Genomic DNA, 17,712 nt, shown 5'->3' on the forward strand with positions numbered 1-17,712 from the left:
CAAAGGTCAATCTAAGCCAATGAACGTTAAGGTTTCATTGAGCCGTCGCGACACTTCGTTAAGAAAAGCCTATCAGGATTGGTCAATGTATTAAAGATGGCGGCGCCCTTGTGTTAGTTTATTTTGCTGTGGCATGGCGGCTCTTGAGATTTTAAAATGTAATGAATATTGTGGCTTCTATCGTTTTTAAAACTTGTAGAACATCAATATAGTTAGCTGAAATGGATCCGGATGACTATGGAGATTGGGACTACGATCACCCGGTAAGAAAGTAGATTAATAACCACAAACAGACGAAGAGAATTAAAAATAAAACTGAAAAGACACGAAAGACATTCATTTCTTTGCTTTTGTATTGTTGTATTGTACTAGCACTGCCGTAGAGGGCGTTGTTCTTTATTTCTTATTTACAACAAGAGAAAGTAAATTTTAATTTAATGTGTATTACTAGTAAATGTGATAAGTATCAGCATTTGGAAAAGTTTCTGTATGGAAAATGCTTTTTTTGCAGATAGTTTAAATATGACCAGCCAGCCAGATCAAAAAATCAAATGGGAAAATCAGCCCCTGCCTGACGCTAATAATAATTTTAAGTCCCTCCTTGCAAATGTTAATTTTTAGTAGGACCATGCGTGCATGATGAGGGTCAGCACGGCACGTTTATAGCCCAGTGGCGGAGGTTTGTGCAGTAAAGACAAGACAAGACAAGACATGGTCATGGATGATGGATGTGGCATGGATTCTTGAATTTGAAAGCCAAAAATTTAAGTTGTAATCTTTACAAAATTATTACTTGTTTATTAGTAATATTAAAATTAGTTATAGTATGAAATTGCAGTTTATTGTTTAATTTTAATATTATTAGCTCCTTTTATTGGTTGAATATTCACAACTACATATGACCATGGAGATTGGAGGTGAACTACTAACTAGTAGTACTAGGTAGTAGTAGTACAATAATAGTCCGAGCTGGTCCGAGTTACTGGACCCTGCAATGCTTTGTTGACACTTGACATTGTCTGGTGTAGTCTGGTGTCTCCAAAGTTTCAATGATGTACCGGGTCGTCAACAAACTCCTTGACATCCCCGACAACCAGCTAATCCCAGCCAAGTCATCCACCAGAGGAAATAACATGAAACTCCTTGTTCCATCCACACCCGCACAAACTTACTGAAAGGCTCCTTCTTCCCAGACACCATCCGCCTGTGGAATTCACTGCCCAAGCAAGTTACTGAGTCACCAACTCTGGATGTCTTCAAGACCAGACTGAACGGTATCACCTTCAGTTAGTTATCCATCCCCCCTACACAAAATGCTTAAATGCTTTTACTTGCACAGTATGCGTATCTTTTTATGCCTTGAGTTTATGTCTGCACCTGTTAGTTTGCATCTCAACCAATGTGCAAGTATACTCCAGAGGAGGTTTCTGCACAGTATAGGAAGATGATGATCAATCAATCAATCAATCAAAGGTCATTTGTAGAGCGCCAAAATCAAGAGTTTGTTCTAAGGCGCTGAGGCACAGTTGAATGGTTAGTAAGCCTGCTGGAACAGGTGAGCTTTAAGGAGTGTCTTGAATAAGGTAAGTGAGCTGGCATTTCTGATCTGTGTAGGAAGCTTATTCCACATTTTGGGGCCATATACAGAGAATGATCTCTCTGCAAAAGTAGAATAGCGAGTTCTTGGCACAACAAAAAGGGAGCATGAGGTAGTTGAACGAAGATGTCTTTGTTGAGATCTTAACTCGAGCATGTCCATGATATATCCAGGAGCTTGCTTATGGTACGCTTTATACATCATGATCATAACTTTGAAGGAGATTCTTTGAGTGATGGGAAGCCAATGTAGGTTGAATAGATGAAGACTGATGGAGTCGTATTTGCGTATACTTAGGATCAATCTTGCAGCAGTCCTTTGAACATTATGAAGCCTTCTTTCCAGGTTCTTGTTGATGCCAGTCAAGAGACTGTTTTAGTAGTCCAGTCTAGATGTTACTAGTGTGTGCACAGCTAACTTTGTGGTCTCGACAGTCAGCAGCTTTCGCACTCTACCTATGTTGACCAGATGGAAGTTGGCAGACTTGACAATACTGGATACCTGAGCAGACATGGTCATTCCAGAGTCAAACATGACCCCAAGATTTCTGACAGGACTAGTCTGGATAGAGACATCAACTCCAGCAACCTTTAGGGATGGCAGGTTGAACTTGGAAAGTTGAGCTCTGAAACCAAACAGCAATACTTCTGTTTTGTCTGCATTGAGCCGAAGGAAATTAGATGACATCCAGTTCTGAACCTCTGTGATGCAATCTTCTATTCTGGAGACCCCAAGTAGAATGCCATCAGGTGTAGTAGGACAGATGGATGTGTAGATATGGGTGTCAGCAGCATACATATGAAAATCAATGCCATGTCTACGGATGATATTTCCTAGTGGTAGGGTGTAGATTAGAAATAGAAGTGGGCCTAGGACAGATCCCTGGGGAACACCATATTTCAGTTGTTGAGGTGAGGAAGACTCTTGGTTAATCTGGACTTGCTGTGATCTGTTAGACAGATAGGACATGAACCACTTCAGTGAGATGTCATGGACTCCAAGAAGCTTCTCCATCCGATGAAGAAGGACGCTTTGGTCGATTGTATCGAAGGCGGCGCTGAGATCAAGCTGGACAAGAATGGTTATTCCCTGTTTTTCCATCGCCCAAAGGATGTCATTGTGAAGCCGCAGAAGGGATGTCTCAGTGCTATGGAAACGCTTGTAGGCTGACTGAAGGGGCTCATGAAGGTTGTGGTTACACATGTAGTCTGTCAACTGCTTAGCAACAACTCTTTCCAAAACCTTGGACAAGAAAGGCAAATTGCTCACAGGGCGATAATTTTTCAAGCTATTGTGATCTCGGGCAGGCTTCTTGAGGACAGGTGAAATGATGGCTGATTTAAAAGACTCAGGTACCACACCAGATGTTAGGGATGCATTCACAAGAGAGGTGATGGATGGGATGAGAACATGATGTGATGAGGTGATGATGATGATAGTCCTTGATCTTATATGAATATAATAAATATACCCGGTAGATAAAATAGTGAATGCTCATGACGACATGTATGTGTCACCCGAGTTCACTCCTACAGGCTTTCACCCAAAACCAAACAAATCAGTGAGTGACAAAAAACTGCTGCAAAATCCATCAAAGACCTGTAAACTCTACGCTTGAACTCATCTGAGGTAGGCATTGATGTTGCTGGTTAATACGGTTGTGTCAGATAAGTTTCTGACCTGACCTCTGTGACATGCGTATTATTGATTATCTTGTGAAATTGATTAGGATATTTATCCTTAGAAATTGACCACTCCACAGTGGTTTAAAACCCTATGTGACCCCGACATCGACAAGTTTCTGTACAATAATCGGTCAAAATACCTTCATAATCGGTCAAAAATACCTTTATAATATCTCAAGCATGTCTCAATGTCATCTTTAGGTAGATAAAACGTGGTTGTCCATTAAAATAATCCACAATTTATCGATCCGTGTCGTGATTCACGAATTATTGTGACAATTTTTATGATGTGGTTTTGAAGTCAACAGAGGGCGCTATATCTTCCGTGTGTAATGTTAATGTACACGATGTTTTTGGTTAAAAACAGCGTTCTGAAAACTTAGTTTTTGGGAGTGAAGGCGATCTTGCGGGATTTCGGCGCTATTTTATTTTCAAAGCTAAGTAGTCACTCTATCATTTTATGGAAACAAATACAAAAAATATGTTGGCCGTTGGTGCCCGATTGGGAAAATATCCAACGATTTGATTTTTGTTTATTTTCCTTAATTTTGCGATGTAAACAATTGCTTTTTTGAAAATTCTCATTTTCAGGAATAAAAACTCATTTTCGCTAATTTACCGTGAATTTCTAGCCACAACGAATGGTTACTTTACTAATCTATTACATATTTTTAGCATTCCGTCCAGGCCCTTAATGGCTTATTTTAAAGATGTGTGGCGGTATTTTTTTTTATAAGTAGCATTTTTTGACATTTTAGTCGAAGATTTCAAAGCATTTTTGCCGTATCATCAAAACTTCGGTCTGTATTTAATTTTCTACAGTGCGAAAGGTCACTTATACAGGTAATTTAAAAACAATATTTGTTTTCTCAAACAATTTGTATATGCCTACCCTGGTATTTTTTTTAACATAAGGGTTTGTGATTTTTGCTGAATATAAACGTATGTCACAATATACGAATTACAAATCCTTAAAAAACCAGGGTCATAAATTTCAAAAAAATAAAAATTCTTCAACAAATTAGTTCTTCTTGTTCAAGTCACCAAAGATATGTAGTTATCTCAGAAAAAAAAATCGGACCTGATGTCTGGGTCTTAAACCACTGTGCACTCATTATTGATTATCTTGCAACATTGATTGTTGATAATCTTGTGTTATTGATTAGGATGTTGATAGTTAGAAATCCAATCATTATTGATAATCTTGTATGGTGATTATCGACTTTCTTGCGATATTGAATATTGATTATCTTGTGATATTGATTATTGATTATCTTGTGATATTGACTAGGATGTTGATCAAGACGATGCAGAGGAGGAAGAACCTGAGGAGGTGCCGGATCCTTACAAGGAAGACGAGACCAAAGACGATGAAGTTATTCAGCGAGAATGCCTCAAAGCGTTTGCCAGCACAGATTACATCATGGAGTCCGGCGTATTCAAGGACTTGAAGAGGTATTATCTCTTTTTGTTTTGTTGAATGACATGTTACAGCCTTGCTACCATGAGCAGCGCTCTGTATCAATGTTTCTTGTCACTTATCCCTGGTAGGGGTGGACAAAGAAACCATGCTGATTGGCTCCCTACTTTATGTTAAAAACTTGTGAGCGCTTTTTTGGCTCTTGTAGGACGCTTAGTTCACGTATGTAAAAAATCAACAATTTTGATTTTGAGTTACCATGGCCATCTTCATACCATTGTAAGTTGTGTGAAAATCTGTGAACTGTTATATTGTTACTTTAAGCAATGGTCAATGCACACCCTGTAATATTATGCTTCTCAGTTTTTGAGGAGTGTTGGTTCTGAAAAGAACCATTGGTTAACATTTCTTTTCAAAACCAACGTCTTTACAGAAGTAAGAGATATTCACATGGTGTTACCGCAAACGCCTCTTAGTTATACTAAAAGTTTCAAATCCTACTTCTCTTTTTTTTTTTTCGTTTTCCAGGTATTTCCAATCAGGAGGGACACCTGAGCAGGTTGTACTGCTGCTTTCTGAAAATTACACCGCTGTTGCACAGACTGTCAACCTTTTCGCTGAATGGCTGATATTCACAGGTATTGTAGTCTAGGTGCCAGATACAAAATTAGAACATACTTAAAATCAATTCTGCTAGAGAAGAGGTGTAAGTGTGATCTGTTTGTTTAGATGGAGCCATAGAACTCAAAATAGAGAGTGCATCACAATGGCTGTCATGAGTCATATATTCTCCTTGCATGGAGCGCTCGTAGATAATTCGGCACACCTATGTTGGGCTTGGTTTTTGCATCAATGAATATTTATGACCTCCACACTCAGTGCGTGGAGACCATTGACATGCAGTGATTTGTCGGAGCCGTGGAACTGGATCGAAGATTCCTTGACGGAGTGTAAACTTGAGGTAGTTCTGAGAAATAGTGGGGAGCCTTGCCGTTAAGTGGACAATGAGCATCAGCTTGAAGATGACTGTAGCTGATTCAAGCTGACTGTAGTCATGTCACCAACACGACTTTCAACTTAAAGCACGTTAACATTTTGTTATAACTGGTCCACTTTGCACTGAGCTATGAAAACGGCTTTTGGTAACTGCTAATAGGACCGTGCCCGGTAGGTTGGTTCCAAATAGTCGACCTGCGGTGTCCAACTATCTTTGACTCGACAGAGTTTGGGCAATATTAGTCAAACTAGAGTCAATGATTGTCCTTGTGCGAACTTTGCTATTATTTTGTGTCAAACGAAACTCCAATTTCCTCATGACTATTTGTGTATATTTGTTGTTTTCTAGGAGTAAATCCCACTGAGGTTCAGCAGAGGGTAGAGGACCATCTTAAGGCCATCCTCATCAAGCATTTTGATCCCAAGAAAGCCGACTCTATCTTCAGCGAGGAAGGAGGGGTATGTTTTACCAGGAAGTCTCTGAAAAACAAAGCAAGATGGAGAAACGATGTTGATAGCATTGTAGTAACCATAGAAAATTAATAGATATTAGTTTTGCATCGAGGATAAAGAACATTATTTTTTTACCCGCAATGCATAGCAATTTATACTCAGTATTGTCCTAAATTCTGTGAAAAAATCCACATGCAAATCACTCGGTAGGGAATCGAACCCTTGACATTGTTTTACTTATTTCTCAAAAGCTACAGCTCCTCAGTAAGTAATATTTTAAGGGAAGCCTTTTACCAAGTCTCGACACTCCTGGGGTGACATTTAGTTTTCTTCAGCTGCGCCATACATCTGGAACTCTCTACCACTTAATCTTAGATTTTGTCTTTGTACCACAAAATTCAAATCTCTTCTCCAAACTTATCTTATGTCACAGGTTGTCAAGGACTAATTTTGTTGCGTCTGTTTTTCTTTGTTTTGTTTTGTTATTGTTTTTGCTGTGCTTTGAACACCCAGCAGGGTGGATATGTGCCTATTACAAGTCTAATTATTATTTTGTTATTATTATTATTACCATTATCTTTAAACCGCGTAAGTTTAATGTAAATCGGTGGCCGTTTGTGTTTTATGTCGTAGAAAAAAAGTACCCAAACGCTTTAAAGTGCAGGCATTAAGGGTTCAGAGTGTATTATCAACATAGTTTGCAAACATGTTGCTATGTTTTCTCCTGTTTTTTGTTTTCTGAGCAGACACCGGCTTGGTTAGAGATAATGATTCAGCATCGAACATGGAGGTCTTTATTCTACAAGCTTGCCGAGGCTCATCCTGACTGTCTTATGCTTAACTTTACCATCAAGGTAAGCTAGCTATAATTAAAAGAAATAATGAATTTTTTTTTTTATAGCGCAAAATTACAAGTAAGTCTCAAAGCACTTTTGAAAAGGGAAAGAGTGAAACCAGGAATATTTAAAAAAAATTTAATGCAAAAAATACAGAATGAACTACAAAATGCAAAAAATACAAGTTATTTAACAAAAAGATGTGTCTTCAACTTCGTTGTACGACAATATTTTTTTTCAATTAATAATTATATCAAACTAACCTGTTGAGAAAGCAGAATTTGACAATGATGTTTTTTTATGTACCGTTAGATTTTCGTGGATATTTTTTGGAGGGGCTATGAAGTATGCTTTGATGATGTTGAATATAAATTTATTCTAGCTTTGCCAAAAAAAGTTTGAAAAACATCAGCATGCTTTTGGATGTTTCCCTATAAGTAGTCTTTTAACCTGCTGTTGTTATCCTTTGTCAGTTAATCTCCGATGCGGGGTACCAGGGAGAGATTGGTAACGTGTCCACTGCTTGCCATGAGATTGAAGTCTTCACCAAGGTGCTGCAGACGACGATCAACAAACTGCTGGAAGGGGGTGAAGACGCAGTCATCAAACACCTTCCTGAGTTCAGTGTATGTAATTCAACCCTTTACAACAGAAATCTGATATTCCAGTTTTTAAAGACACTGGACACTATTGGTAACTGTCAAAGACAAGTCTTTTCACTTGGTGTATCTCAACATATGATAAAATAACAAACCTGTGGAAGTTTGAGCTCAGTTGTTTGTCAAAGTTGCAAGATAAATATGAAAGAAAAAACCATCCTTGTCACACGAAGTTGTGCGCTCTTAGATGCTTGATTTCGAGACCTCAAATTCTAAATCTGAGGTATTGAAATAAAATTTGTGGAAAATTGCTTTTCCTCAAAAACTACATACTTCAGATGGAGCTGTTTCTCACAATGTATACTATCAACCTCTCCTGCCGGTTGTAAACGGCTGTTGAAGAACTCGTCGCCACCCTTTTATTCCCTTATTATTTGTATTCCTTATTACCGCTATTAACTACCGCTAACTTTGGTGACGTTACAGAAGATGGTTTGTCACGGTGAGCACACCTACCTGTATGCACAGATGCTGATGCATCTCCTAGCCAAAGACAAAGATGGTGGATCTATCATCCGAAGATTGTATCAAGAAGTGCAGAACGCTGGCAAGAACAAGTAGGAATTTTTCTCTTTTTATTTTAGCCGGGCCATAATAAATATGTTTTCAACATGAAATATTTCATTCCTATTTTATATTTTATCAAGTAATGCAACTGAGCCCAGTTTCATGGCCCTGCTTACCGTAATGGCTCTGTTTAACGTAATGGCCCTGCTTACCGTAATGGCCGTAATGGGTTTGCGGAATTTCAAGGGTTAGCGGGGAATTTCAGCTTGTGCGCATTGGTACTTTACCTTACTAGGCATTCCACACCTAGCACAGAAATTTCTACGCTTAGCAGCAAGCAGAGGATAGTGATCGTAAGTGCAGAATTTGGCGGTTAGCAGAGCCATGAAATTTGGCCCAGAAGGGAAAATGACTTGGTACAACTTTAACAAAATTTGATTGCTTAAGCCCCTTTAACACGAGAGAATTTTAGCATGGTTGAAAAATTTGACAAAATGTACCTCGCGTGAAAGGAACGTGACTTTTGTTCTACTGACCAAGTTCTAAGTATTGTTTGAAGCTTTGAATGGTGTGGAGAAATAAGAAGAAACTATAAATAAATCTTGAACTTGCGGGTACAACCATGTGTAAATCTCCTAGGGTGAGTGTTGGCTCTGAAATTTGCTCTGAAAAGAGCCGGTTCGGTCCAAGTTCTCTTGCAAAATCTTGTCAAACATTGCTACATTTCACAGCCATGCTAAAATGAATTGCTAACTGGTATCATTGGTTTGCCATCATGTTGTAGGGGTGAAGGTGTAACACAGATAAGTCTTGCATTGAGTAGTGCTGCAGCATACCCCAAAGCATGTCAAGCATTACTCTCAATGATCAGCAGAGAAGCTCTCAATACAGCAGACATTACTGTGGTAAGACAGGACAACCTTTGACTTGATTTTATCAACATTTTTATCAGTGGAAAGGTACCACCGTGGCCGTGTTTCTTTAATTGTGGCGTGTTATCGCTGAGCAGTTAAGAGCACCGGATTCAAGCTCTGGTGTTTGATCAGCGGGGTGGGGGTTTGAATCCCGGTCGTGACACTTGCTACATAAAAATGGGGAGGTAGTGCTTTCTGCTCTCCTGGCTAGGCTTCGGACTGATGATACCCAAGCCTACATCGGTATGGACTGTAAAAGGCCAGGGGTAACCCTGTTTCAGCCCTAGGAGTAGGTGGCAACGGCCTCTGGAAAAAACAATTGTAGCCCACACCTTGAAGTGGCCTTCAGGCCTTGTGTGTCTGACGTAAATTGGCCATCTTTACGGGCAATTCGGAACACACAGCCATGCGTTTTGTGCGAGAACTGCGTGCAGCTTGAGCGCATTGTACAAAATTTGTTGCCTGATTGGTTAGTCAACAGCGTGGCTGCGATAGTAAATGGACGCATGGTGTGCCTGCAAGCCAAAATGCAATTTGCCCGTAAAGATGGTGTCTATTGCAACTTATCTATTTTTCAGTTAGAAGTGATGTTTGAAGTTTTGCATGGTGTGGAAAAAAAGAAGTAAATTTTTTTTTTTTAGGACTGTTGGCTCTGAATAATAATCATACTGAAGTCTGATATAGTGCATGTATCCACGATTAAGATTCCCAAGGGGAGGCGCTAGCACAAAGAGAAACACTTATAAAATATTTTTTTCGAAATTTATAAATTTTACCTATATTTCTAGTACGTTTACTTTTAACAAATTAAAATGTAAATGTGATTGATGGATTGATTGATTGATTGATTGATTGATTGAACACTCATATTTTTCCCACAGCTGTATAAGTTCTACAGTGCCCCGGACCCACCCCCGGTGGAGTTGATTAGAATCCCCCAGCTACTGGATCTATTCCTTCGGACATTGTTCAAACCAGGAGCTGTGGTCAACTCAGAGCACAGACACAAATACACATACCTCTTGGCGTACTCCGCTAGTGTCCATGAGATATACAAAAAGGTACTGCCCAGCAAAGGGACATTTTCAGCAATTTCTTTTTCTAAGGTTCATGGTAATGCTTAATTTCAACCTCGTCCCGTGGGTTTGCGAGCGGTTACAAGGTTGACCGCTCTCTCACTTTAGTATTTGATCATTTGCTGACCACAATTTTTGGATACGTATGCAAATTCAAAGAGTCTGGCTACTTTTCAAAATTCACATCTTCGTTATAATCTCGTAGTATGGTACCAGATTTAATAGCTTGTTTGTACATTGTTGGTTGCCGGCGGCTGGCTGAACCTCATATTCAAATATTGTAAAGTCGTTGTCCAATCAGGGTCCAAGTAAGGAGTTTCCATGGGGACAAGGTTGGATTAATGTAGATATAGTTATGCTTAGCATATAGATTTAGCCTGTAGGCCCTGCTTTGCTTTTTACAAAATGGTATTATGAATATACATTTGACATAAAGGTTTTTCTTCAACCTCATTTTTGAGATGACATCTGGATGGTCTCCAGTTTTAAGGTTCCATCGATATTAGTTGTTCCTTGTGCCTAATAAGTGTGCACCCAAGTCTATAAATATTTTCCCTTTTTTAGGAAAAGCGGAGTTCGTTGAATAAGGACGAGTTAAAGTCGACTTCCCAAGCGATTGAGAAGGCCCACAGTATCTGCAGTAATGACCAGAAGGTGGGATCCGAACTGACTGCTGAACTTACTGCATTCTACCAATGTGTCAGGTATGAAACTTGCATAATGTCTGGAAGTGTCGCGGCCAAGCGGTTAAGAGCATGGAATTCAACCTCTGATCAGCAGAGTGTGGGTTCAAACCCCCAGCCGTGACACTTGTGTCCTTAAGCAAGACACTTAACCATTGCTTCGTCGTTCGGATGGGACGTAAAGCCGTTGGTCCCATGTGTTGTGTAATGCATGTAAAAGAACCCAGTGCACTTATCAAAAAGAGAAGGAGTTTGCCCCGGTGTTCCTGGCAGTTGCTGCTGAGTGCGCTGTAGTACAGTGTAAGCCCTTATAAGGTGTTACATATTTGGGTCTAATAGTTTATCACTTCAATAACCTACCTTTCTGAAAGTTCGTCGATATACTCAGCGCCTTGAATACCTTGTTTGGTAGATACGTGCGCTATATAAGACTTTGATATTATATTATTAAAGTAAAGTTTGTCCAGAGCCAATATGGCTCATTAGGTCGGTGTTTATATCTTGTTTCATTGGAATTAAACGACTGAGAATATTTCTATTCCCCCTGGACAGGATGCCAGTCCATCGCAAACTCCCCCAGCCCTTGCTTGTATCGATAAATGCAATACACAATCTGAGAAATGTTTCACGCAGAAATGTTTCTCAGATTAAAATGTTTTTAAATTGCTCTCTCTAAAACCACCTTACCAAGTAAGTTTGCGTGTGCAGTAATTACCAAAGGTATACCTCCCTTTAAATGGCACTGGACACTATTGGTAATTACTCAAAATAATTGTTTGCATAAAAACTTACTTGGTAACGAGTAATGGAGAGCTGTTTTGAGATGTTTTGCTTCTAACTCTGTGTATATTTCTAATGGTTAACAGGTATCCAGTGGTTGCTCTTGGTGTTCTATACTGGGTAGACAAGACGGTCACAGATCCTGCGTATTTCCAGCGCATCACAGATCACACACCCCTGCACCTCATTGTGCTGGATGAGGTGAGTGCCCAAGAGAATGGGAAGCGAATTTTGCCGTCATTTTCACAGCGAATATTTCGTAGGAGTTAGTTGAGCACAACTGGAACTATACCGTACGAATTTGTGCCATCAAAATTCTTATCACATTCGCATTTGCAGGAAGTATGAACCAGTATGAACTGGACAGACAGTTGGATAAGAAGAAACCAATTTGAAAAGATTTGTAATCTTTAAGGTCATCCATGGAGTACAGTGGTGGGGAACTCTGGAATTGATATCTCTGTAAAACTAGAAAAATTGCTTTACATTAAAGACGCTGGACACCTTTGTTAATTGTCAAAGACCAGTCCTCTCACATAAAACAACAAACCTCAATCGGTCATCGTAGTTGCGAGAGAATAACGGGAAAAAAACACTCTTGTCGCACAAGATGTGTGCTTCCAGATGCTTGAATTCAAGACCTCAGCTTCTCCAATTCAATTTGATTATTTTAGTGAGAAATTACTTCTTTCTCAAAAACTACATTACTTCAATGTTTTATACCACCAACAGCTCTCCATTGTTCGTTACCAAGTAAGTGTTTTATGCTAACAATTATTTTGAGTAATTACCAATAGTGTACAGTGCCTTTAAGGACACAGGTGTAATTTCTTCTCGTTTCCTATTCATTTTGTTATTGGCTGTAATTTTGCTGTTAGATGTGTAACCAAATAAAATTTTAAAAAGACAGTGTAGTCCAAAGTTGAGATAAAATATGTGTTAATTTATGTTTGACTTTGCCCACAGGTAGTGAACTGCCACCCACTCATCCATGGTAAGGTCTTGGATCTATTGAAGCGATTATTTGAAGACCCCTACCCACAGCTTGATGTACTCGTTCAGGTAAACTTCGGTAAACAGTATTGTCCAAGGCCCACACTTCGTGTATCACAACTTATATATGAAATAACAAAACTGTGAAAATTTAGGCTCAATCGGTCATCGTAGTCGGGAAAAAATAACGGGAAAACCCACCCTTAATTCCGCACGTTTCGCCGTGTCATGACATGTGTTTAAAACAAATCCTTAATTCTCGATATCGAGAATTTATGTTGCTTTAATGTTTTCTCAAAGAGTAAAGCATTTCATGGAATAATATTTCAAGAAAAGTCTTTCACCGCTACCTTCTGTAAACCCTGTAAAATTATTTGTAAATCTGTGAACTTTTAATTGTTTTTCTGTTCCGAAAGTGTCCAATGGCTTTAATAGACTGTATTGAATATTCAAATACCTGCCCTACATCAAATATTCAAATACCTGCCCTACAACAAATATTCAAATACCTGCCCTACAACAAATATTCAAATACCTGCCCTACAACAAATATTCAAATACCTGCCCTACATCAAATATTCAAATACCTGCCCTACAACAAATATTCAAATACCTGCCCTACAACAAATATTCAAATACCTGCCCTACAACAAATATTCAAATACCTGCCCTTCATCAAATATTCAAATACCTGCCCTACATCAAATATTCAAATACCTGCCCTACATCAAATATTCAAATACCTGCCCTACATCAAATATTCAAATACCTGCCCTACATCAAATATTCAAATACCTGCCCTACAACAAATATTCAAATACCTGCCCTACAACAAATATTCAAATACCTGCCCTACAACAAATATTCAAATACCTGCCCTTCATCAAATATTCAAATACCTGCCCTACATCAAATATTCAAATACCTGCCCTACATCAAATATTCAAATACCTGCCCTACATCAAATATTCAAATACCTGCCCTACATCAAATATTCAAATACCTGCCCTACAACATGGCATCTGTATTAAAGCGTGCATGTGTGCGTGCATGTGTCATAGAAATCAAACCGGGAGCGCTGCATGATGCGTGCTACATTGATGTATGCGTTAAGACACACATACCGTCTGTCCTACAAGATGGCTACTTTCATAGCAATAAAGAGGTTATTCGATACAGTCTATAGCACTCTATAGTACTAATGGAGTCCTGTCTTCATTTAATTCCAATCTCAAAACTTACCTCTTCAGTCAAGCCTACCGTTAATTAGATACCAGCGCTTTCTAAGATTTATTATTATTATATAAGTTTCAAGTATTTGCTAAAATTGTCCAGTGCCTTTAAAAATTAACATTGTTATAATTATTTGATGACACTGTGCACAGATGGAGTTGAAAAAGACTATTTTAGATCGGATGGTTCATTTACTCAGTAAAGGCTTTGTGGTTCCTGTCGTCCAGTACATTGCCAAATGTGTCGACCAACTAGATACAGATATGTCTCTCATCCGCCATTTTGTAACGGAGGTAAGCCCCAACCATCGCATGCTTATTACTAAAAAAAATACAAATATTGACTCAATTCATATGACCTCATCATCAGAATAATCTTGGATGCGCCATACTGGTGGGCGATGTCACTCTGTGTGTTATTAAGTGAAGTGCGTATTTTAGGTGATGCAGCGTTTACACGAAAACCTATTGACCACCAAGATGGTGAGCCTGGCACAGTCACCGGGTGTGATGTGCTTGCAAGGGGTCAATAGGATACTAACTGTCTCTAGCTACTGGGCAGTCTCTGGGCTGTCTCTAGCTGCCGAGTTAAATGCATGTGATTTTTTTAACAGAGCTTGGGAAAGTTTACAGTGCTAACAAGCATCAGTGTTTATGGGTAAAAAAAAAATGACTAATGAGTACTTAGTCAAGCCGCACTACTCGGTGAATCGTGCCGCCACGGCTACTACAAAAATAGTAAGAGCTATCTGCTTTGTGAACCATTTTTAGCGCTCACGACTATTCACGACAACAAAATTTAATTACCCAACATAATCAGACATCACTAAAACAATCCTTTCAGCACAAGTTTTTCTTTATTGCGCCTCCGACAAACAATATGCTGTAATGCATCTTAGAATTAAAAATTTGTTGTGACTTGTGTCGATGTTGCGACTAGTCGAGTCGTCCAGGCCTACTTCTGGTGCATTGTTCATCATCTCTCTCTTTCTCTCTCAACCTTTTGTTGTTAGGTTTTGGACATGATTGCACCACCCTACACATCAGAGTTTGTTCATCTGTTTTCACCCATCATAGAGAACCAGGACATCACAGGGACGTTGAGGAACGAAGAGGGCAAAGATCCAGTCTCTAATTTCATTGGTAAGAAAGATGAAGATGAAGTAAAGGACCTAGTAATGGTCAGAGGAAGAAAATGTGTCTGTTGCTTGCAGGGGGGATGGGTTGCTGTCTATCTAGCCTTTTTGTTTTAGGTGTAGCTTTTTTAGAGTGAATTTAGGATTCCAGCAAATAAAATTTGAGGTTCAATTTCATGAATTTCATGTTCAACTATCGAGGGCACACTAACCAAAATATTTCTACAGCCACCTTTATTTATAGAGAAATACAATAAGACATTGCAAGTAAATAAAAGGAAAATCAAGTGCTAGTGTAAAGGTATGATATATGTAGTAATAATAATAATAATAATAATATTCGAGGGGGATAATCATCCTTACTTGCAGCTAAGAGCTGAATTGCGAAGGAACAGGTACAACGTGTTCGAGAAGCAGGCATGTAAGGGCGCCGTTGGCTGCCAGCCACATCAACCCATTGTAAACACGGAGCACAGCCAAGATTGAAAATGTTTGATTTTTCCCGAGGCTGTAAAACCAGATGGTCTGGAAAACCGTCGTGGCACAGCAGAGAACCAACGCACAACTCAACTCACATATGGCCCTGGCCAGGAATCAAACCGGGGTCACCTTGGTGAGAGGCGAGCGCTGTACGCACATGCCAACCATGCCACCTACAGGTAATCCTAAGTAGCGCATAAACTTACTGAATCTTAATAATTTATTTGTGTGTTTCCTTTTCTATCCACAGTTCACTGCAAGACAAACTTCATTACGATGACTTGATGTGGACACAAGAGGGCAGCAGACAGTCAGAGCGGTGGTTGATTCTGATTCAGTTGTTGATGACATCAGGAGCAGAAGAAATGCTGGGATTGATCGCTGTCCTGTCTCTGCTGTACACGCCCTCTACGTCAACTTTGGACCAAGTGAACAACGCCCTCTATGTGAACTTTAGACCAACTGAACTAGTTCCCAATGGGTTAGACTGGGCCCCTGTCTGTATCCGCAAGGTTAAAGACAGGTCCCTGCCGCTAGATCCATTGATTCCATTGGATACAATGATATGATAAACGTGCAGTGACTTAGTGCCCAAATAGTCACTGTTGTCAAGTTGGCAATAAATTTGACTGCGTATCTCTATGTGAAATAAATGAGGTCAATGGTTAAACCACACACCAGTTTTTGATGCTGGTAATGATATACAGGACTGAGCATACGGAATGCTGAATTTTAACATGCGGCCGAATCGGCTGCACACATAAACCCTCCTACTGCCTGACCTTTTAATATCATCCATGTTGATTTTGTGTGATCGATAAACTATGTCAATCTTTAAAATAAGGTCTTGTCAGAATGTTCTGTGTGTACCGTTGTGCCATCACACACAACCCATAAAGTTGAATGGATTCAAAAAGTTTGTCAACTTTCCTTTCCAAAGTTTCAAAAACATGGTATACGGATTTGAATATAACATGTCCTATCTGAGCCTCTTTTTACACTTTCGTCCTATGGGCAAAACAGCTTATCTCTGTACTTACTTTTTGCAAAATGTATTTTTTTGAGTAAGTGGCGTGTCATGGCCGAGCGGTTAAGAGCACCGGATTCAAGCTCTGGTGTTTGATCAGCAGAGTGTGGGCAGAGTGTGGGTTTGAATCCCGGTCGTGACACTTGATAGTTAAAGTGTGGGAGGTAGTGCTCTCTGCTCTATCGGCCAGGCTTTGGACTGATGATACCCAAGCCTACATTCATATGGACTGTAAAAGGGGTAACCTCGTTCAGCCCCAGGAGCAGGTGGCAACGGCCTCTGGCAAAAAATAATTGTAGCCCACACCTTGAAGATGCCTTCAGGCCTTTAGTCTGGCAACTTGCATAACAAAAAAGGAAACAAAATGTGTTGTTTTGCCAAGAAAGGGCCGTTCTGGCCTTCTGAGTAACCAGGCCAGGAAGTTTCAGTGAGCTGTACAAACTTGTAAATTTCAGCACTGTGTGCTTTTAAGCAAACTGGTCTTCTTTGGCTGGCAAGGTCGGATAGTTTAAGTTAAAATTAACTTTGTTTGTAAAACCACAGATTCCTCCTCCCCCCCCCCCCCCCCCCTCATCTCAAATATTAGAGGTTTCCTATTTTAGTTATTTATTTCTCAACTTTGCAAAAGAAAAATAATACAATCTGTTCGCATGAACACTTTCCAGACCAATAACAATTGTGTAAAGGTTTAAGTTTCAAGTAAAAAGCTTGTAAAAAAAAAAAGAAAATTGGTCTTGATTTATTCGTATCTATTGTTTGTTTTCTGATGTTTCAGTTTCACAAAGCACTAAGATTCATATGTCTGTAACACCATACGGGTTTTTAATTGCCCATCACACTGTGCTTGGCAATAAGGATAGATAAACAGTTAAGATCAATCTTAGCACTTAGTGGAATCAAGCCCAAAAGAGTTAAAGAACAATATTTGGCCAAAGGTGCATTCAAGGCATTGAAGTATGGAGGTAGAAATAGAAGGGAGGGATATCGGCACACTCTGTTTTACTTTACATTGACATGTACTGTGCACCGTGATCTTCCATGTTAAAGAAACACGTTGCCTTGGATCGGTCGAGTTGTTCTATAACAAAGCATTTGTAACCGTTTGTTATAAAATGCATATGGATAGAAAGATCTTTTAAAAGTAGAACACAATGGTCCACACAAATTAAGTTCAGAAAAAACGGTTACAAACGCATTTCAAAGACCAACTCGACCGATCCAAGGCAATTTTATTGGTT

At 39.3% G+C, this 17,712-nt stretch overlaps 1 protein-coding gene across 1 annotated transcript; it reads left to right on the forward strand.

The window, feature by feature from the left end:
* Nucleotides 1-66: 66 nt before the first annotated feature.
* Nucleotides 67-16,740, forward strand: LOC117288999 (negative elongation factor D-like). The gene is made up of 15 exons (XM_033769884.1): nt 67-263; nt 4,574-4,737; nt 5,231-5,340; nt 6,048-6,157; nt 6,898-7,005; nt 7,461-7,613; nt 8,073-8,203; nt 8,938-9,058; nt 9,949-10,128; nt 10,708-10,847; nt 11,693-11,807; nt 12,573-12,668; nt 13,985-14,125; nt 14,845-14,974; nt 15,698-16,740. The coding sequence occupies exons 1-15, from the start codon at nt 222-224 to the stop codon at nt 15,730-15,732; spliced, it is 1,776 nt and encodes a 591-aa protein (XP_033625775.1). The 5' UTR covers nt 67-221; the 3' UTR covers nt 15,733-16,740.
* Nucleotides 16,741-17,712: the final 972 nt, after the last annotated feature.

This window comes from Asterias rubens, chromosome 4, assembly GCF_902459465.1.
Source record: "Asterias rubens chromosome 4, eAstRub1.3, whole genome shotgun sequence".
NCBI lineage: Eukaryota > Metazoa > Echinodermata > Asteroidea > Forcipulatida > Asteriidae > Asterias > Asterias rubens.

Coding starts and splice junctions, on each gene's coding strand:
- LOC117288999 (XM_033769884.1), top strand. CDS start 222: ATGGATCCGGATGACTATGGAGATTGGGACTACGATCACCCG. Junction 4,738..5,230: donor GTATTCAAGGACTTGAAGAG/GTATTATCTCTT, acceptor TTCGTTTTCCAG/GTATTTCCAATCAGGAGGGA. Junction 10,129..10,707: donor TCCATGAGATATACAAAAAG/GTACTGCCCAGC, acceptor TCCCTTTTTTAG/GAAAAGCGGAGTTCGTTGAA.